Below are 20,347 nucleotides of genomic sequence, written 5' to 3' on the forward strand. Positions count from 1 at the left end.
TAGTGTTCAGGGAAAGAGCTACACCTCGTGAAAATTGCACCTTCCATCTTTCTTTGAATGCAATGCGCACTCGATCGACATTGTTGCAACTCTGTTAGTGTGACAACCTCCATATTATTTCTTGCCCTTTTTCTACATGGACTGCTCTTTAGTCACAATGGATTCTGACTACGATGAGACCATAGATCAAAGAAGCAACGCCTCCTCGGACGCGGACGATGAGGAACCTTCCCTGATCGAATACGCCAGATACTACGGTTTAAGCAAAGACTACACTGCCCTCTACCCTCTGTCATCTTATGTCACTCACTCAATCGCATTCTGGGAATGCCCTGATCTTGAGGCCAATCAGCTCCCACCATTCAAGCTTCCAGACACAATCGACCTCGAAGAAAAATGGACCATTGATCTCCAGAGTGCTGTATTTCTCAAACAGGTTGCTTCGCTGGATGTCGCGCCGTTCCCTGAGATCTTACGACAACGAAACACGTCACTTGATCACAAGGTCGAGCCACTGCTCTTATCGACAGATCCGGAACTTGAGCAGCGACGATTCATACGGGCACGGAACTTACGACGAAACAAAGCTTCGCAAGAAGTATCGTCCGAAGCTCTTTGGCAAGATGATCAAGCAGCACCGCTGTACTGGCCAGAGCCTGGTTTGCCTGCCACTTTGATTGAAGAGATCAAGAAGGAGAAGCTGCAGCTCGACAAGAATGACATACTCTTCTTACAGCAATGCATTTCAATGCCTGAAGAGCCCGAGGCACAGGAGCTCGGTGTACCGCCTTACAAGAAGGTGAGTCCGTGTGTGTATATTTCCGAGACATATGTCTAACGGAAATAGGCGAGACAAGAGTACGAGGCTGCAAGACATACATCACCCCTTTTGCCATGCTCTTCTCCATTCCAATTCAGCGTTCCGGACTCACCTATCAGCCGCATGCCATTGGCGACTAGTCCTGTTGACCCTGTCCCGGCCGAGATTGCCAGGATCACGGACGCTATGGACGTGGACGATGACTTCTCTCTAGACGGGCTGTCAGACATCTCAGCTTTCGACATCGAGGCTGTTAGTGATAACCACTTCAAATCGCCATTGAAGCGCAAGAGGCCCGAGGATTACAAGGTCGAACTACCACTATCTCCAGCTCTAGGGTCCTCGTCCCCATTGAAAAGGATGAAGACACTCACCTTCTCAGACGAGCTTTGTACTGCCATACCCGACTACGCAAAAGCTTTTCCCTCGGGTGATACGAACGACACATATGGAATATCCAATTTCCTTGAGCAAGTCATCATGCCTGGTGCACAATCAGCAATGCTTGCCATCAACGGTGAGCAGCTGATACAGGCAGAGTCGATACTGAGAGTAGATGTGCCCGCCGTTGACGCAACAAGTCCGCTACCGCCATGGGAAGTGTTTGCTTGCAAACCGTGGGGCAACCAGACAGAACTCGAGGCTCAGCAGGGACTAGTATCTATGTTGAAGCGGGAGTTCATCAGATCGCGCGAACACTGGCCCGATGTTGGCACAGTTGATAGGGCCATATCACGTTGGCGACCATTCGACATGCAGCTTAGCGACCTGCCCGAAGAAGACATTGGTTGCGACCATCTGGACAAATTTGGACCCGAGGAGCCGCAAGACACAACTTCAGGGTGGAAGCTAGATGGTCTGAGAGTTCTGGATCCATGTGAGGACGACGATGAAGAGATGGAGGCTGTCGAGATTCCGTTAATGCTAGGTAGCCTCAACCTGACGGATGATGTGCTGGATCGCACTGCGCTTAGCACGACGGATGTTCACGAATCCGCCACAACTCCACAGCCTCGATCATCCTTCTTCGCCCTCCCGAAGACGACCGCGAGCAGATTGATTCCTCTGCCATCTCATGGGACTTCGATGGCAACTCAACCCTTGGCATCCAGCACGTTCTCGGCGAGCAATACTCTAGAGCGTTTCATGCAAATACACACCGGTCAAAAGACCAATGCAAAGCCACAGACTCATACCCTACCCAAGCATGTGGACAAGCCCGCTGGTAAACCTGTTGCTCACACTGAGAAAGAAAACGATGCGAGCAAAGCAACAAGCTCGACACCAATTCATCTACCGTCCTTGCCAACACCCATGCCATTACGGACTTTCGTTTTATCGTCAACCATGTTCGCAAGAAGAAATTTGATGAAGGAGATCTCACGTCTAAGCTGCATGACCGAGTACATCGAGCGCGATTTCACGTCTGCTCGAGCGTTGCGTAGTACGTCGTCTCTGACCTCAGAAGCCGATGAAGCCGATTTGATTCTAGCGCCTGGACATGGACTCATGTTGACTACACTGCAAAGGCTTATGCAGAAGAGCCTACCATATCAAGTCACTCGAAACGTCGTCCGTGAGCGTGTTGTACAGCTTGCACGCCGGTATGAGCGTCTGATCATTATGGTGCATGAAGAGCAGAATAGCAACCAGGAACGTCCGTTGGACAATCGCGAGTGTGGCGAACTTGCCTCTCTCATCAACTTCTGTGCAGCACAGAATCATGAAATACAGGTCATGTATATTCCCGGAGATGAGTCTGCACTGGCGACTTGGATCGTTGCAAGCATGGTTCGCTATGGTCTTGATGATCCGGATGTGCAGCTGTTGCAAGATGAAAGCTCATGGGAATTGTTCCTCAGGAAAGCAGGTATGGACGCGTTTGCGGCTCAAGTAGTTCTGAAGAAGCTGAACGCGCCTGAATCTATGCCAACTTGTTCAACTGAGCAACGTTATGGCCTGCCTGGGTTTGTCATGATGGATGAGGCTGAGAGACTCAAGAGATTCGGCGCTCTTTTCGGTGGTGAGAAGATCTTGAGGAAGGTGAGCATGGCAATCGATGGTAGCTGGACGCGAGATGTTGTTGCTGGCGATTTGAATGGACGAAAGCTATGACCAATCTGGTGAGGGAGATTTGCTAGACCCTATCATATCCTTGCTCTCATCGGCAATTATTGAGACAATTGCTGGCGATGCTTAGAAATCGAAAACCTCTTGGTACGACTGCTGTCTCGGCGTGATTATGTGACAGGCGTGCTGGAACTGTTATTTTGTCCTAGCAACCGTTAGAGGTGGCCGACACGTGCGGGCGGCTAAAGCCAGCAGACTTCGCGGTTAGAGTTGCTGTTCAATTTTGGACATCCACTCGTAGTCGCGTCCGTACCGTTTATCATCGCACGCAGTCCACACTGCACTGCTCCTGCAACCCACGTGAAGGGACATCGAGATGCCTTTGTGATACGGTATGGAGAAGACTTGCAACCGTGTGCTTTCTTGACTGTCTTGTCTGAGGACTCGTAATCAAGGCCTCCTTCCCTCGAGTCCTCCGAACTTGGAGCGGCGATGACAAACCACCCTCGGTTCTAGAAGCTTTGATGCTTCCACCCCGCGCAAAGCTATGAACGTCATTACGATTCTATGTTTTTCTTCGACCATCACCATCACGTTGATTGATATATAAAAGGTCGTGTAAGGTACTTTTCCAATTGACTTTTTCCACATTCCAACTCTATCTTTATTGCTTCCTATCAATACTCGAATCAAAACATACACAATGGCACCTTCTACTCAGCAGCAATGGCGTGTGCAGGGCAAGGGCAACGGTACCTTCGACAACCTGAACTTTAACAAGGAGGCACCTGTGCCTGAGGTTGGCGACAAGGACGTTCTGGTCAAGTGTGAGTAGTGTTTATCGCAGCACAATTGATCAATACTAACCTGCTACTTAGTCCACGGAGCTTCCCTCAACTACCGCGACCTGATCATCTCGGCTGGCGGCTACCCCTTCCCCCAAGAAGACAACGTCGTTCCTGGCTCTGATGGTGCTGGTGTCGTCGAGGCCGTTGGCAAGCATGTCCAGCGCTTCAAAGTCGGCGACAAGGTCATCACCCAGTTCAACCAGGGCCACATTGCTGGTCCCCTTGACAACAAGTCCATTGCTACTGGCACTGGCGGTGTTATTGATGGATCTCTTCAGCAGTACGGTGTTTACGATGAGCAGGGTCTTGTCCCTCTGCCCAGCAACCTCAACTTCATTGAGGGTGCTTCGCTCACTTGTGCTGGTTTGACTGCTTGGAACGGTCTCTATGGCCTCGAGGGCAAGAGACTGACTCCTGGCAACTGGGTCATCACCCAGGGCACTGGAGGTGTCTCCATCTTCGCTCTGCAGTTCGCAAAGGCAGCCGGTGCCCGTGTCATCGCGACCACCTCCTCCAAGGAAAAGGCCGACAAACTCAAGGCCCTCGGCGCCGACCACGTCATCAACTACCGCGACGACCCCAACTGGGGCGAGACCGCCAAAAAGCTCACCGGCGGCGTCGGCGTAAACCACATCATCGAAGTCGGTGGCCCCAACACCCTTGAGCAATCCCTCAAGGCCATCTGCCTCGAAGGCGTTATCTCCATCATCGGTTTCATCGGTGGCACCAGCGACAAGCAACCCACCCTGCTTGATGCTCTCGTCAACATTTGCACCGTTCGCGGTATCTACGTGGGCAGCAGACAGCAATTTGAGGAGATGAATGCTGCGATCGAGGCCAACAACATCAAGCCCGTTATCGACGAGAAGGTGTTTACGCTCGAGCAGCTCAAGGAGGCTTATCAGTTCCAGTGGGACCAGAAGCACTTTGGCAAGGTCGGCATCAAGATCGAGTAAAATGATGCTGATACCCTTTTGCGATATTGAAGGAGAAAGTAAAACTGTTCTGATCTTTGTTTTTTTTTTGTACATATACCACTTTTTATAGAATGAATTGATGATCGAGTCTTTGATACACGCAATGTTTGCTTTTTCTCTTGGTTAATGTGATCGATAGGCTTCGGGTGATTGCCGAAGAGGAAGGCGTGTATAACTGACTTGCTGGGTTGCGACATCCATATTTACCTACCTGTCTCGTTCCTGCATAGTTAGGAGATACATTCTTATTCGTTCAAGCTGATTTTTGGCCACATTATTATAATGTTGTGCTTAGAATGACCAGAGTTGAACGTAAGATTGCATACTTCTAGCTCACTCAGCCTGAGAACGAAGCAAGAAAACAAGATTTCGCGTCTGGCGAAGGCATTTCGTGATATAGCCGTATCATGTTCTCAAAGGTCGTTCTTTAACATGATGTTATTCTTTGACGCAAACCCAATAGCCGAATTGATTCGAGGTGGACCAGATAATGTCGTTGACGGCTTCAGAGCCCATGCTTGAGGGACGACCCTGACCAAAACGCCCGTCGATCACCATGACCAGTGCTTGTCAAGACAACACTGATGTACAGCAAACAGACACAGATGTTTCCATATCACTATACCATCCTTTATCTACATCCATCGTAATCTCATAGGCTTCCCACGCTATACACAGAACTCCCACTCTACCTCTCACTCCCCTCTGCCTCACATCTCACCTACAAATCCCACCTCGACCAGCTTCTCCACCGGAACATCCAGTTGCGCAACTTTCGCCCTCGTATTCTCCCTCACAAACAAGAAACTCTGCAGCAAAACCTTCTTCACCATCGTCGTATCTTCGTAAACTCTCAATTGCTGTTTACCCACCAGATACAAAGTTTGTGTCTTGAATGCATTGTCCAGAGCTAGCAAGCGGCGGGAAGTTATTGCTGCGGTGACACCCGAAGTGTGTGTGTCTGTATTGTCGGCGATGGAAGGCTCAGCGGCGAAAGTGGTGATGGTGTTGTGCACATTGCTGATGACGGTTTCTGGGATGGTGGATTTGGGGCGAGTGAGGACTGTGCCGCGTACAATTGCCATGCGCACTTGTTCGTAGACCAGTTTGCCCAGGTCAGGTGTTACTACCCTGTCAACGTAGCCGTAGCGGATGGTCATGCGATAGACATTGGGTAATGGTGTGCGTGCGATGGTATACCGTTCTTCCTCATGCACATGAGGTTCTGACAATGCTCTCAAGTGCAAGAACACAACCACTTGCATCTGAGCTTCGAATTTCGTGATAAAGTGTTCGTAGACTTGAGGGACGTGGATGTCAGTACCCGATTTGTCGAAGAAGATGCCCATGCCTTTTGTTTCTGTCAACTCGCCGCCGCCGTGGCGCCAGGAGAGGTGGAAGCTCTTTTTCGCGGAGGCATCTGGGATGGCGGTTGACGAAGAGAGGTTGTTCGAGGAGTACGCGACGAGTTCGGATAATTGGGCTTGGTTTTTGGCTTCGGTGGCCCATTGCTTTTCTTTGCCGTAGCGCCAGAGGCTGAAGAAGGAAGCGAGTAGGACGGCGAGGAGGAGTGTGAACCATGCGCCATCGGGCACTTTTGTGAGTGCAGAGGAAAGATACAGGCCGTCAAGAGTGACGAGAGGCAGCCACAAGGCAAATACGAGGAAGGGATTCTTCTTCCAGACGATCAAGGCTACCAGGGTCACTAGATTCGTGGTTATGAATGTGACGAGAATGACACAGACACCATAGGCGTGACCGAGCTTGGTAGTCTAGAAACATGTTAGCTGATCTGGTTCTTTCAGTCAATCACTGATATACTCACGTTGCTGTAGACGGCAGTGACTATGACGGTTCCGATCATCATGATCCAATTCGCAAGAGGAATGTAAACTTGACCATGGAAAGCAGTACTCGTATATGTCGCCTTGATTTGTGGGAAGTACGAAGAGTGCATGAGTTGTATGAGCAGTTGGAAAGTGCTGGTGATGAGCGCTTGTGAAGCAACAATGGCGGCCAGAATCGAAAGGACAAGCGAGGGGTAGAACATGCCTGGAGGCACAGTTTCGAAGAACGGGTTCGAGTATGCCGAAGGAGTGCGCGAAATGTACGCTGCTTGTCCGATATATGCTAGGAGAAGACACGGAAACGTAAGGCAGAGCCATGAAATCTGAATGGCACTGTTGACTGTCAGAACGGCCTTCTATCAAGCAATGCTCAAACTCACCGCTTGCTGAAAGCACCAAGATCAGCAAAGAGAGCCTCCACACCCGTAAAGCAGAGCAAAATGCCACCGAGCGATAGCCAGCCTTGTTTCCTTAGTCGCATGAAGTAAAGGCCTGCAAAGTAGGGAGAGAAAGCTTTTAGAACCGTCCAGTCATGCATGACCAAGTTCTTATGCAGCTGTCAGAAAACGTGCTTTGATCTCGGAGCGTATCGAGACTTACATAGATACCGAATGAGGCGTTGAACAGAAGCCAAAGGATGACGATTGGAGCAAAGCAATTTGCAAGCTTTTGTATACCTAGAGGCTGTAACAGGAACAGCAAGACGAGGATAGCGCAACTGACACCAATGATGGTCGGGCTACCGATATTCTCGTCAACCACCGTAAGACCTTGGATAGCTCCGAGAACAGATTGTGCGGGTGTGAGGATGCCGTCGGCGATGATCAGACTCACACCGAACACAGCCAATACCTTCAGCAGAGCATGTGCAATTTTGCTCTTCTCAAGCCAGTTTCTGATACTGCGACTTTGTTTGGGAAGCTCCGCATTGGGGTATCTTTCCATCTTTATGGCGTGGTATGTTCGAGGATCTCTTTTCATGATTTCACTCTGTGTGGATTGTTAGGCTTCACCAGAGAGGACGTCTTGGTTGTACTGGACTCACGAAGCGGGATAAAAGTGTATCTAGCAGCGTTGTTAGAAGTCATGAATGTGTAAAGACAGACATCGTTGCTTACATATGGCGAAAGTACCTCCTTCTCCTTCATCGTCGGCAGCCAGCACGATCAAGACATACTTGAATGTGACAATCAGAGTCAATGACCAAATGATCAGAGACAGCGCGCCGAGAAGGTCGTCCCTCGAGGGCTCAGAGGTAAATGTGGATGAGTAGACATATAGAGGACTTGTGCCAATATCTCCATAGATTACACCTGTCGACTGATATGCAAGACTGGCGGAAGGTAGTCAGTAGCCATACACAGCTCGCATGGGTAGTGGCATTTACTATAGCAGAGTCCACCCTTTGAAAGTCTAGGCTGGTCAGCAAGGCTTGCGGCTGACGAGCGCAACAAGCACGAACCTGCTTCTTCTTGAAGTCGCGCTCCTCCAAGCCATACGGTTCATCCGACCAGACGGACTCGATATCGGCTTCCTTCTCAGAGACGGACTTCTTGCGCGAACCCATGGACTCTTTCGTCCGTTCTCGTTGCAGAGTCTCGTTGTCAAAGTGTACGTGACAGTTCCCGTTCATTTGATGGGGCTCGCAGGAAGAGAAAGAGGTAACACAAAGCAATGGAGGGGCAAAGACAAGAACGAAATTGTAGGAATGCAGCTCATCTGCCTACTTAAGCTGAAGAAGAGCCCGAAACATGGTAACGGACAATCACCTTGTCGGGTCACAGCATGGGCACGTGGGACGCACAGCAAGATGGCCGAATCGGCAGGCAATACTAGGCGGATGCAGCACCGTGATAGTGGCAGCAGTTCATCACCGTATCTGGGTGGTGGTGGCAGTGCGATATTGGTCGCGGGGAGACGGTAGGGAGGAAGATAAATCGCGCAACGATACAGTAGACGCTTGGGGTTGGACGGAGCCATGTCATAAGTAAAGCGATTTACAAAGACGTGAGGTACGGATAGTTATCGGCGGGGCATCAAAGCACATGTCAGCCTCGGCCGGTGTCAGATGGATGATAGTGTGTCGAATCGAGCGGTGTACATAAAGCAGGTCAGCATTGTTGCGGCGGATGCAGTGTGGTTAGCAGATGGCCCGAGAGGTCGATCTCTCAGGGTCCCGACAACTCTGGATCTGCGCAACGAGCAAAGCAGATGAACCTCAATACCAAGTCTTCACCCTGAGAAGTAGAGCCCTAGGACATGGTACGAGGTCGAATGTAGGTTCAAGGAGAAGAGGAGCTGCTTTGAGCTTGTTGACAGGCAAAAAGTGTGTGGAGAGCCAGGGGCTCGCTCGCAAGCGCTGCCCGCGGCCCAATCGACATTGCGACGGTTACACGCAACCAGCGACCAACTGCTTCTTTCCTTCTTGTAGCTGACGACCTTGTCGCCAACAATCATCACTGCTCGAGTCAACGAGTTCAATTTCCCTTTGTCTACATCTACCCCATCATCAAAACCACAACCTACCTAAGCACCCGACCATGCCTTCGCAACGCCGAGTCAAGGTCTTTGCCCTACTGGCAGCTCTGGCCGTCCTCAGTTTCATCTATCTTTCTTCAGCTTCCTCATCTACGCGATCCAGCCCGTTCTATACCAACACAGCTGCTGCTCTCGATACAAAGCACCAGGAAGCTCTCGACCTAGAGAACCACCAAAAGATCCAAGAAGCCCACGAAGCCGCCGAGAAACAAAAGCAAGCCGCCAACGTCCGTGATCCCGACCTCGCTGCTGTACCCGGTCAGAAAGTCGGAAAGGACCAGAAGCCGTTTGCTGTCGACGTCGAAGAGGCTGCCGAGAAAGCTCAAAAGGTCGCTGACACCGTCAAGGAGGGCGCCAAAGATGCCGTCCACGGAGTTGTCGATGCCGCTGAGAAGAGCGTCGCAGGCAGGAAGATGATCAAGGGAGAGAAGGGCTTGAAGGATGACGGTGTGGCAAAGGTTGGAAACACAGGAGCACAACCTGACCCAGCCGAACATGCCGACGAGACCGAGGAGGAACACAAGGTCGAGATTGAGCTAAATGCCATCTTGAAGAAGAGTCCGAGTACGTCTAGATCTGACAAGTCACGCATAAAGTTACTAACAGGTGCATACAGTCGTCATCTTTTCCAAGAGCTACTGCCCCTACTCGAAGAAGGCCAAGGCTATCCTGCTTGAGCAGTACAACATTGTGCCTGCTCCTTATGTTGAAGAGCTCGACCTCCACCCTCTGGGCCCTCAACTACAAGCAGCGCTCCTGAAGTCGACAGGCAGACGCACAGTTCCCAATGTTCTGATCAACGGCAAGAGCATTGGTGGAGGTGACGATATCGCAGGTCTTCACGCAGAGGACAAGCTGGTGCAGCAGATCAAGGATTTGGGAGGCAAGCGCATCATGGAGGTGTCAAAGGCCGAGCCCAAGGCGGCTCGCGAGTTCAGAAGCTGAGTCTCGATACGACTCCAAAAATCAAGGTAGAACAGTACCTTCCTCTGTTTATTAATATCACTCGTCAATCTTTCCTTTCAGCATGGAGGCTCGAACTGCAACATATATCACCGGGATAGGAGGCTCAGGAACAAGAAGAGAAAGAGAGGGCATCAGATCCTTTTTTGAGACCATGTACAGGAGAATACATCAGGCGCAAAGCGTGTGTCTGCTGTTGTGCATCGGACGGGTATATGGTGTTTATGAGGCGTAGTTTCGGTATCGATCAAGTACGAAAAACAACTCAAAGCCGCACTGCTGGGCGTTCGAGTAGTCGGCGTGTGGTGTAGCAGAGACGTTCAGTGAACAGAACAAGGAGTCTTTCTTTTTGAAGTCGTTAATGAAATTTTGGTCCGCGAAAAATCTGCCCGTTTTCATTGAAGCGCTACGCAGCCCATAGTGCAGCAAAGTCCCCTGATCCGTCTTTCGCCAAAGTTGAAACAAAGTTTTTCGCTTATTCCTCGACAATGTTGCCACGCTCCGAGACGTAGAGACCGTCCAAGAACTGTAGAGTGTGTTAGCAAGGCGTGCTTGTGATCCGGAGAGAGCGGTGCGGCAGCCGTCGAAGGTAGCGCAGGCACGCTGTAGAGGTAGGCGCACCTTTCTGATATCCTTGTTGCGGACTCTGCAGATCTGCTGGATGTCGGCAGCGGATTGCGAGACCTTCTCGAGGTCGTTACCGGTGAGCTGGAGCTCGTCCTTGACGTTCTTGGAAGCCTCAACATCGACACCATCGGCCATGATGACACGGCGGACGAGCTTCTCGCCCAAGAAGTTTCTGATCTCAACCTCCATGCGGTCGGTCTCGTTGTTCTTCTCGAGGTTGACGTTGATGGGGAAATGGGCGTAGACGTAGCGCATCTTGTACTTGTAGCCCTTGGTGACACCGACGATCATGTTGTAGATGATGGTGCGGACGGTACGGAGAGCGGCGACGTTCTTGCGGGCACCGTGGTGCATCTCAATGGCGATGACGTTCTTCTCGGGGTGCGAGAACGAGACAGCCAAGTGCTGGAGGGACTTCTCGAGGACACCACGGGGGCCAGTGACGGTGACATGTCTGGTCTTGATGTCGACCTTGACTGCGCTGCTTGTCAGTTCAAAGCGCTCATTTCTGCGTCCCTCATGTCTCTCTCTCAAAAGATGCAGAGGGCCTCCTTCGCAAGCGCAAACGTACCACCGTCGGGGATGGTGAGAGTCTCCTTCGAGTGAATGTACTTCATTTTGGCGAAATAACTGGATTGACAGGTGTCGAAGGGAAGTGGTCGTCGCTGGTCGTCTTCACGGTCGCAGATTCGAGGTTCCTGCCAGAAATTGCCAAAATTCAAAAGCCAGGCAAGCGAGTTGTGTGTCTTGGCGTTAGTCCAAGATGGCCCGAGCTCAGCTACACACGCTGCCATCTGTCTGCTCCTCAAGGACACAGGAGAAATATCGACACCGGCAACTAGTTACTGCTCGCAAATCAAGTGATGGTCTCTAATCGTTCTACTAGCTCGAAGTATGTCGTCGCGCTGTTCTTGTGGGAGCTAGACACAAATGTTACCTTCGTCCTTCCATACACTTTTGTCGACCACTTGCCTACCTTACCTAGGCAGTATGTATCAAAACTGACCGCGGGATGGATGTGCTCCGATACTGCAAGGAAGGCCAAGTTGGCTTTGGTTTAACCTCGAGCGATGATTATGCGCGATGAACATGTTGTTTTCTGCCTCCTCACGTGCTTAGATACATCCACTTGGCCTTCAGTCGTAAGACCACCTATCCTGAATCTACTTCTATCCAACCCAGATCACTTCTATAAACAGCACCGCGGAATCTATATAGACGATTTCTGTCGTGACGACATCTGCGTCTCTGTACTGCGCGTGGTAGTGAAATTTCACTCCAGAGGCTGGTTGGTGGCTGGGAAGGTCTGTGCTGACTCGACAAGCGGAGTACATAATCCGCTGCCCTCCAACTTCGCGACATCTCTCTTCTCTCTCCGCGCGTGCGAGCTTGTCATGAGATCACACGCGTCAATTCCCCGAGTATATACGCCGTGTGTCGAGTACGCTTGCGCTACCTGACCACTGTAAGCCGTATGAAAGTCACTGTCGGCGGAAGAGTATCCGCAGACAACGGTCGCCCGGGCCTGCGCGAGAAACCCTCGACTACAAAGTCAGCAACCACAGTTGCAAAAAGATCGTTGTCATCGTCCCTGCGCGACATGACTCGAGAAAATCGACGACTCGACGCTCAACACCTTCGTGGAGGACCCTCTTGTGGACCACACGAAAGTTTTGACTGGCCTTGACGTCCCTTTTCTTCTGGCTGAAGACGTTCACCCGGTTTACGAGTCGCTGTTCCAGACATACAACACAAAGGACAGGCTCTCATGCCTAAAACGATTCTGGAACGCGAAGTGTCGGTTCCAACAAAGGATTCAGAGAACAGGAGTGACTTGCGCCTTTGGTGTAATGACCTGTCCTCGCCAGAGGATGTACCGGTTGAGGTCGCGAGCTAGGCTTGCCCTCCCTAGTCAAAAAGTTAGAGGTCATGCTGGCCCTCTCAGACGCTCTGCTTCGCACGACGAGAGAGAGGAGTACCATGCTACCCCGAATACGTCAATGCACGAGATGCAAGATTGAGCTGTTCCTACCGGCGACGAGAGACGGAAGGTTGCGTTTTGATGGTCTCACCCGCTGTCCGCTTCTCTGTAACTCGATCGAGGTATACGCTCGAAAATTCACAAGTTGTCCAACCTGCGATCCCACATCGCCAGCCAGCGTTGACTTTGCAATGAGTCCGCGGTTGAGTGTTGATGAGACTGCGCTGTGCCACCCGACAATAAGTTACGACTTCGTCAGATGAGCTACGCCTGTCGACCAGAGGAGTAAACCTGTCTAAAAATCACTCCAGTGATATGCTCACACCTTTACGTTGGTGCTGGAGATAAGTACGCCAGTCGAGCGGAAACCAAGATGAGCATTGATATATCTTCAGATAACAGAATTGTTCTTATGTGTTCGCATACTCTCGGTCAGCGAGCGTTTGTAGTATGCAATGCAATACCAAAGTTCTTCCGCATATTCCTTCTTCTTGGTCCCTGTGACGTGTTTATCGACCCTTCTGTATCCGATTCATGTTTTGCAAACAAGCGTTTTCCTTCTCTGATTGACACAACCTCCACCAAGGAGGATGGAATATACAGGGCAGCGCTTGCTGAGAAAGCGATGCTCCTTCACATGCAAGGGAGCTCTTTCCCATGTCGATCTCGCGTCGACCTTGGCGCGTGAAGCCGCATGTTTTCTACCAACTGCTTTCGCATAATATTTTGTTCGAAGCATTTTTGACTAACAACCATGACCTAACGCGTATTCATTCGCAGTATCACTATGGCAAACAAGAAGGGCACAGATGCGCAGAACGTACAACGCAACGCTGCATCATCTGGCGCATCTGGCGCATCTTCTTTGATCATATGCCGTAACAAGTGAGTAGTAGGTGCTCTCTCGCTGCTAACTCGTTCATGCGCCTCTTCTTGTCTCTTGACTTGTTGGATAAACGGCTAATGTGTTATATGTAGACACTGGCGATACATCTCATCCTTTCACGGCCCATGGCTGCAACTACCACCGGAAATCCTGGACTCGCTCGCTCATCAGAATTACACACAGCCACTACCGAGGTTGATTGATCCAGCCGTCTTCTACGATGTAGTCAAGATCCGACGCGCAGTCGACGAGGCAACAGAAGATGCCGTACGCGCCTCCAACGGAATGTCAACCACAGCCATGAACGCCTCGCTAAATCATCTGGATCCCTTTGGACAAGGAGGACCACAAGCCCCCAAGATGAGCAAGGAACGCATATACAAGATACGTCAGAAGGCTGCACGATCGTTGTCCAAGGCATATGCATTGGATGAGGTTGCCGCAAGTGTCGCGACTATGCAATCCACAACTTCTCTCGAAGAAGTTGCTCTACACGTTCTCAGGCGCAATCAGACTGACACCGAGGCCAAATACGTTCACTTCTTCCACGAAAAGATTCCTTCTAGAATGATGGAGCAATACACACCTCTGGAGCCACTGGACGATGTCATCCTAAATCTGCCTTGGGAAAAGCAAGCCGCTCCTCTACGCACCCGTGCGCTTGTTCAAATATTCAAGGGCCAATTCGAAGGAGCTGCGAGCGATCTGTCACTCGGGCTTAGGATAGCCCAAGAGCTCAAAAAAATGCACAAACCTGGTACAGACCAATTGGTACTAGCAAAGCACTACAAGGAGGAGCAAGAGCGGTGGAACAGAAATGGCAAAGATTGGAGACAAGTGCCTCAACTGAAAGAGGACGATCAGCCGAGCAGCCTGGAACAGCAAATGCTGTTCAATCGAGCTGGTGTCTATCTCAGCATTGCATGCCAGAATGTCCACGCTGCTCTGGACGGTCTGAAACAAGCGCGAACCAAGAACGAGAATGGCGATAAGATTGCCAAGTCACTACAGGAAAAAGAGGCTCATCAAGCTCGATTGGATGCGCGCAAGCTCGTCAAGATCAATGCGAAAAAGGCTCTCAAGGACTACCTCGCTTTCCTTGGCTACTTTGATTATACGCCTGGTTTGCCGGTGGAGATTATTGACGAAATTACCCGCAGAATTAACGATCTGGCAAAAGATAACAAACAAACCACCATCCATCGCAACCGCTTGCTAGAATGGAACAGTCACTCATCCTCAGGACGTAGTAGCCCTATGGTAAGCTCTCGTTCTTCGCATCAATCGAGCCAGACTCCGGACTCTGGATTGGAGTGGGATGCAAATGGATGGCCTCGGATTCCTCACAGAAAGATCTATCCTTCTTCGGCTCTGTTTGCTGAGAAGCCTTTGCCTGATCTTCCAGTGTTTCCTGCAGAAAACAACAGAACAGATGACAGTCCGTTGTCAGTAAGCAATCGCGAGGCCGTCACATATCATCCGCTTCTCACCGATGCTTTACACTCCCTGTTGCTGGCCCACTCTCTGATTCAGACTTCACCGACTGAATTACTCAGACACGCCCACAACGCTGCACGTCTCGCTCGACTCGCAGACGGGTATCCTATTTTTCAAGCTGCCCGTTCTCCAGCAAGAGCCGATTGGATTGAGGTTCTGCGCCGTGCTAACAACTGGATCGGATTGTCAGAGCCCTGGCAAAAGCTGTGCCAACCAACTGCTCCCAATTCTCAGTCAGAGCAGGATGCCACAGCCGGTGCACAAGACGGCACATTGACTGTCAACAACGCCATCACAGAGACCGAAGAACAAAAACGTGAACGTAGAAAGCGAGAAGCTATCATTGATGCCATGGGCGACGAGCGTGTAGTCGACGAGGAAACCTTCCAGAAAGCTGTCCGGGCTCGCGAACGTAGAGCTATGGAAGATGAAGAAGGCTTGAGTGGGCCTCTGCAAGATGTAAATGGTGGTCGTACTGCTGCTCACAAGCGCTGGGCACAAGATGATGGTAAGGAGTATCCCATCTCGTCTGAGAGAGCTGAAGCTATCTGCCGCTGGATCAAGGAGGCGCCGCTCAGCATGGGTGTCAAGAAGAAGCGACCTGCAAAGAAAAAGGCGCCTGCTACGAATGGAACGAGTGCAGTTACAGATGGCATGAAGAATATGCATGTTCAGGACACTTCTGAACAAGTTGATTGAGACGGACCGTATTGGTCGATACTGAGTCGTTTTCTGATGGTCAGGATAAGATACCCCTTTCACTTTAACGAAGCATTGTAATACCAAAAAGCAGACTACGGTCATCGAACTTCTAAACAACTGCCATGCAACATGCGTGTGTGCTTGCCCACTTGAACTTGATACCTCAACCCTCTCGTCAAACAACCACAATCGAAACACCAATCCACCCACCTCCCTCCCTCCATTCAAAGCAGCAAAAACCCACAACTGGAGGCCCATGGAAAAACTCCCGTTCATATTCCTTGATCAAGGTCACCCAATGACGGACATTAGGCTACTCTTCAGCCAGTTGAAGACAGTACACGACGGGATCTGAACGGTTAGTTTATTGCCAACAGTTGCAATGTGAGGCGTGAGCGTAAGCTGTTACACCATCCCGCCGATTGCACTGATGGTGGGTGTTTGAGGTGGATAGATAGGATGGTGAGAGACTGAGGGGTTCACTTTGGTGGTAGGGGATGGTTGTGTTGTGTGAATTGACGACTCGCGGAATGAGTGATATGGTGTGCTTGTGCGATTCTGAATCTTGCGCACTAATTAATCAATGTAAAACTGAGGTGAAGATTGCGAAAACAGGAGACGGTGAAGTTCTTTTTGTGAAGGCTTGAAGTGCAGGCGAGGGAGATGTTACTCAGGGAATCGCAACTTCCTGTTTTCTGAACTCTGCCTTCCAGTACCGTGCACCACACAATCCTGACAACAACATCAACCACCATTATGGCCAGTGGCCCCGTACCTGGCATGGTCTTGCAACCTAGGGTCAATATGATGATCATTTCGGTCGCTCGCCACAAGATTTCGATCGAAGACAATGTCTCTACTTGCCAGCTTCCACTAGAGAGTATCAACCACGATCCCAGCCGCCCCAGCATTTCTCTGTATGCGTGGCTCAAGCCAGAAGCCCTTGAAAACCTCAAGACAATGATCGAGGCCCGCCTACGCATCTCGCTGGCCCACATGTCTATCGTTTGGTACATGATCGAGTCCGGTCAACTAGCCACAGTCAACGACAGAGAGTCGCTGTGTGCTGCCATTATGGATCACATAAACTTCCGCAGACACACGGTCCAGTTGTATGTTGTCGACAACGCTGGTAAGGTCGCAGGCAAACTTGAAAAGCGTAGCTCAGACGGCTGACATGTCCTTAGACATCGCCAACATGCCCAGAATCTTTCCTCCCAGATGAAGCAAAGTCGGCCACAAACAAACAACTCGACAGAGAAGACGTTGCGCGGCCCAGTCAAAGAGAGGTGCGAGACGAGGATAGGCCATACTCAAAAGTCAGTTGAGCAACATTCGCAAATCACTGTCTGATTTGCGGTGAGGAAGGAGCTGGTAGCCAAGCAAGATACAAGATAATAAGGCACGCCGGCCAAGGATTCGGCTCGTCGATGGTAGCGAGTGATACACAATCAAGAAGTCATTGGCGGAGCTTGAGCAGAAGATGCCGAATCCGATTGTACCTCTGTATCTCCAACGTCCCTTGGTGTATTTCGTGACCATGAAATTGATTTTCCTGTAGAACAACCTGATCAAAAGAAAGCGACAAGAGACGGAGGACGAAATAGGAGGTTTTCTCGCTTGACAGTCTAGATCGATCTGCTACAGTAAGAGTGGATTCACGAGGGGCCCCATGGAGTGATGACTTGTACGATCGGAGGATGTCTGGGCTCTTTCCAGACCTTCTCGTCTCTTGCTTGCAGATATGATGAATTCGCTTGAAGCCGTGTGTCTACACACACTCGATCACGCCCTAATTCAAAGAGTGCAATGGGTTGTCTCGTGACTTGGACTTCTTTCTGGAGGACCAACGGACGAGATTTTCTCCACACGAGGTTGGTCTCAAACAAAGCTTCAAGCCTCACCCGAAACTTTCGTCCTTCCACGAACAACATCTATCAACAGCAGCCCTTCGACAAGACGAGGACAGATGGAAGCAAAGGCAAACTGTTGTTATCTCGTCATGCTTGCACCAGCAGATTCGATAGCGCGGCCAGGCGTCGGATTCGCGAACGAGCCCTAGTCCCGCTCAAACGGAGACGCCACTGATTGGCGGAAGAATTGAATTCCATGAACCTGATATATTCTTCCGTGAGAGCCACAAGCGAAACATCGACACCACGCGGAAGACACACGCCGACGGGGGCCTGGGGTTCCCCAGATGAGTGCAAGGACCTTTTGGACTGCCCAGAACGAGTATGGATCCCCATCTGTCAACCCCATGCCCACCGGGGTCGGGGCCATAACCTGGAGTGGCGTGGGGGGAAGATACGGGGAGATATTGTTCCACTGGGGTGGGAAGAGGGTCTGAGGGAGATTGCATATATAACTTGAGCTGCACCTTGCTCATCACTGGTAGTCTCTTTGCTTTGTATACCATTGGGCATCCAATCTTGTCCAGCACTAGAGGGTGCTTCTCCACGACCTCTTCCCCCGACACACCTTTCGATTGCCTTGTACCATCTTGATCGAACATTTTCTGGTCCATACCCTTACGCCGATCACTCAGCAGATACTACCGCCATAATGGGCAAGTTCTCTATGAGCAAGACGAGAGCCTACAACTGGTACATCTCTCTCGTCGCTGCTTCTTGCATGGTGCTCTACGGTTACGATGCATCCGTCTTCAACGCAGTACAGGGCTCGAAGCACTGGGTCGCTTACTTTGATAAGCCTGTACGTTGACCTCAATGGCTGTGTTCAAGACAACTCCTGATTGACCTTCTCTCACAGAGTCTTCAAACCATTGGTGCTATCAACACTGCCTACACCGTCGGAGCCATTGTCGCTGGTTGGTTCATGGGCGGCCCTATTGCCGATTACTTCGGCCGGTAAGCTCTGCCAACCCTCCTTGATGACAGCTCTTAGCATACTGACTTTTGTAGTCGTGTCGGCATGGCTTCCGGTGCTACCCTCGTTATCATCGCAACGTTAATCCAGACTTTCACTCCTCGTCACAACCTCGCATGCTACATCGTCGGCCGTGTGATCGTTGGTCTAGGACAAGGTCTTGCTCTGACCGCCGGACCCATCTACATTGGTGAACTCGCTCCATCAGAGATTCGAGGCAAGATTATGTCGTTCTGGCAAATGTTCTACTCGGTAGGCAGCTTCATCGCCTACTGGGTCAATTTTGCCTGCTCCAAGCACAGAGCCGAGTTGGGCGAGTGGGACTGGAGAATGGTCACCGTCTTCCAACTGCTCATGCCTGTCCTCATCCTGTCTCAAGTCTTCTTCATCCCAGAGACTCCCCGCTGGTACCTCCAACACGGCGACGACGGCACAAAGGCCAAGAGATCACTCATGAAGGTCCGCGACACCGAAGAAGAAGTCGACAACGAAATCCTCATGATCAAGGAAGCCCTCGAGTTTGAAAAGGAAGCGATTTCCAGCTCTTACTCTGCACTCTGGAAAGACCCTTCTGTGCGCAAGAGATTGCTGTTGGCTTTCGTGCTCAACGCCGGTCAGCAAATCACTGGTCAAGGCACGCTCAACACCTACAGCACAATCATCTACAAAAAGGTGTTTGCCAGTGACTCCACCATCGCACTCATCAACGCTCTCAACGCCACTTTCGCCATCTTCTTCACCATGAACGCAACCTGGACCGTCGACCGCTTCGGCAGAAAGTTCCTGCTAATCGTCGGAGCTCTGGGCATGGCAGTCTGCATGGTCATCGTCGCAGCCGTCGTCACCGAAACACCCGGTGGAAACACCAAATCCGAGCCTGTTGGCATTGCAGTAGTGTTCCTACTCTTCCTGTTCGCCTTCTTTTACAAGCCATCATGGGGAGCCACCGTCTGGATCTGGACATCAGAGATCTTCTCCATGAACGTGCGCGCACAAGCAGTAGGCATGGCATCGCAAACCCAAAACGTCGCAAACCTCATCGTGCAGCAATTCTTCCCTACTTTCCTCAACAACTGTGGCTTTTATGCTTTTTACATGTTTGCGGGCATCAATCTGTTGTTGGCTGTGTTTGTGTGGTTCTGCATTCCAGAGACCAAGAATGTGTCTCTGGAAGAGATCGACACGTTGTTTGGTGGTGAGAATCATGTTGCCATGGGTGAGGCTATGGCGGGTGCTGGAGTCGAGGGAGAGAAGTTTGGTGTTGAGAGGGTTGAGGAGGTTAGAGAGGATAGGAGGTAGAAAGGTTCAGTGTTTTCTGACCTGACTGTGTGTCTGGTAGCTCATGCTTGAATATGAATGGTATTACGATATTTTCTTTTCACGGTACAACCTGGCTGCTTGACTTTCGTGCGAGCCTCCTGCCTTGGCTATATAGAGCACCGTCTTCCCATACAGGGACAAGCCAAGCAGGTAGGTGTAGAAATGCACAATGGCTTTGAGAAACCAGGGCGATGTCCATTGAGAAGCAGTCCGTTATTGACTCTCTCTAGACCCATTTCCGATCGAGAGATGATTGTGCCTTTCGATAGATAGCATCGACCTCACAGTGCCAATCCCAGGAGAGACTCTGGTGGTATCTTGTCACTGTCAAGGATCACCAATTCTTCTGGACAACAGTCAAAGAGTATATGCATTAATTCAT

At 50.7% G+C, this 20,347-nt stretch overlaps 8 protein-coding genes across 8 annotated transcripts; 6 read left to right on the top strand and 2 right to left on the bottom strand.

Moving 5' to 3' along the window:
* Nucleotides 1-136: 136 nt before the first annotated feature.
* Nucleotides 137-2,935, top strand: M436DRAFT_46461 (uncharacterized protein; the record flags this gene model as incomplete). The annotated part of the gene is made up of 2 exons (XM_013572058.1): nucleotides 137-799; nucleotides 848-2,935. The coding sequence occupies 2 exons, from the start codon at nucleotides 137-139 to the stop codon at nucleotides 2,933-2,935; spliced, it is 2,751 nt and encodes a 916-aa protein (XP_013427512.1).
* A 658-nt stretch (nucleotides 2,936-3,593) lies between these two features.
* Nucleotides 3,594-4,694, top strand: M436DRAFT_63846 (NAD(P)-binding protein; the record flags this gene model as incomplete). Its single annotated transcript, XM_013572205.1, has 2 exons — nucleotides 3,594-3,717; nucleotides 3,769-4,694. 2 exons carry the CDS (start codon nucleotides 3,594-3,596, stop codon nucleotides 4,692-4,694), a joined length of 1,050 nt encoding a protein of 349 aa, XP_013427659.1.
* A 731-nt stretch (nucleotides 4,695-5,425) lies between these two features.
* On the bottom strand, nucleotides 5,426-8,129 carry M436DRAFT_46690 (putative potassium transporter; the record flags this gene model as incomplete). The annotated part of the gene is made up of 8 exons (XM_013572102.1): nucleotides 5,426-6,487; nucleotides 6,541-6,895; nucleotides 6,943-7,109; nucleotides 7,163-7,552; nucleotides 7,608-7,627; nucleotides 7,681-7,895; nucleotides 7,950-7,975; nucleotides 8,025-8,129. The coding sequence occupies 8 exons, from the start codon at nucleotides 8,127-8,129 to the stop codon at nucleotides 5,426-5,428; spliced, it is 2,340 nt and encodes a 779-aa protein (XP_013427556.1).
* Nucleotides 8,130-9,102: 973 nt separating this feature from the next.
* Nucleotides 9,103-10,045, top strand: M436DRAFT_46157 (glutaredoxin; the record flags this gene model as incomplete). Its single annotated transcript, XM_013571992.1, has 3 exons — nucleotides 9,103-9,327; nucleotides 9,451-9,664; nucleotides 9,717-10,045. 3 exons carry the CDS (start codon nucleotides 9,103-9,105, stop codon nucleotides 10,043-10,045), a joined length of 768 nt encoding a protein of 255 aa, XP_013427446.1.
* A 493-nt stretch (nucleotides 10,046-10,538) lies between these two features.
* Nucleotides 10,539-11,307, bottom strand: M436DRAFT_45841 (60S ribosomal protein L9; the record flags this gene model as incomplete). Its single annotated transcript, XM_013571933.1, has 3 exons — nucleotides 10,539-10,589; nucleotides 10,685-11,166; nucleotides 11,262-11,307. The coding sequence occupies 3 exons, from the start codon at nucleotides 11,305-11,307 to the stop codon at nucleotides 10,539-10,541; spliced, it is 579 nt and encodes a 192-aa protein (XP_013427387.1).
* Nucleotides 11,308-13,527: 2,220 nt separating this feature from the next.
* M436DRAFT_14687 (uncharacterized protein) lies at nucleotides 13,528-15,711 on the top strand (the record flags this gene model as incomplete). The annotated part of the gene is made up of 2 exons (XM_013571904.1): nucleotides 13,528-13,556; nucleotides 13,650-15,711. Coding segments are annotated over 2 exons (2,091 nt in total), but the record flags the coding sequence as incomplete, so codon positions are not given.
* An 801-nt stretch (nucleotides 15,712-16,512) lies between these two features.
* On the top strand, nucleotides 16,513-17,109 carry M436DRAFT_63851 (uncharacterized protein; the record flags this gene model as incomplete). Its single annotated transcript, XM_013572206.1, has 2 exons — nucleotides 16,513-16,868; nucleotides 16,944-17,109. The coding sequence occupies 2 exons, from the start codon at nucleotides 16,513-16,515 to the stop codon at nucleotides 17,107-17,109; spliced, it is 522 nt and encodes a 173-aa protein (XP_013427660.1).
* Nucleotides 17,110-18,321: 1,212 nt separating this feature from the next.
* M436DRAFT_81946 (MFS sugar transporter-like protein) lies at nucleotides 18,322-19,944 on the top strand (the record flags this gene model as incomplete). The annotated part of the gene is made up of 3 exons (XM_013572356.1): nucleotides 18,322-18,471; nucleotides 18,529-18,626; nucleotides 18,681-19,944. The coding sequence occupies 3 exons, from the start codon at nucleotides 18,322-18,324 to the stop codon at nucleotides 19,942-19,944; spliced, it is 1,512 nt and encodes a 503-aa protein (XP_013427810.1).
* Between the last annotated feature and the right edge of the window lie 403 nt (nucleotides 19,945-20,347).

Source organism: Aureobasidium namibiae (assembly GCF_000721765.1).
Source record: "Aureobasidium namibiae CBS 147.97 unplaced genomic scaffold scaffold_8, whole genome shotgun sequence".
NCBI lineage: Eukaryota > Fungi > Ascomycota > Dothideomycetes > Dothideales > Saccotheciaceae > Aureobasidium > Aureobasidium namibiae.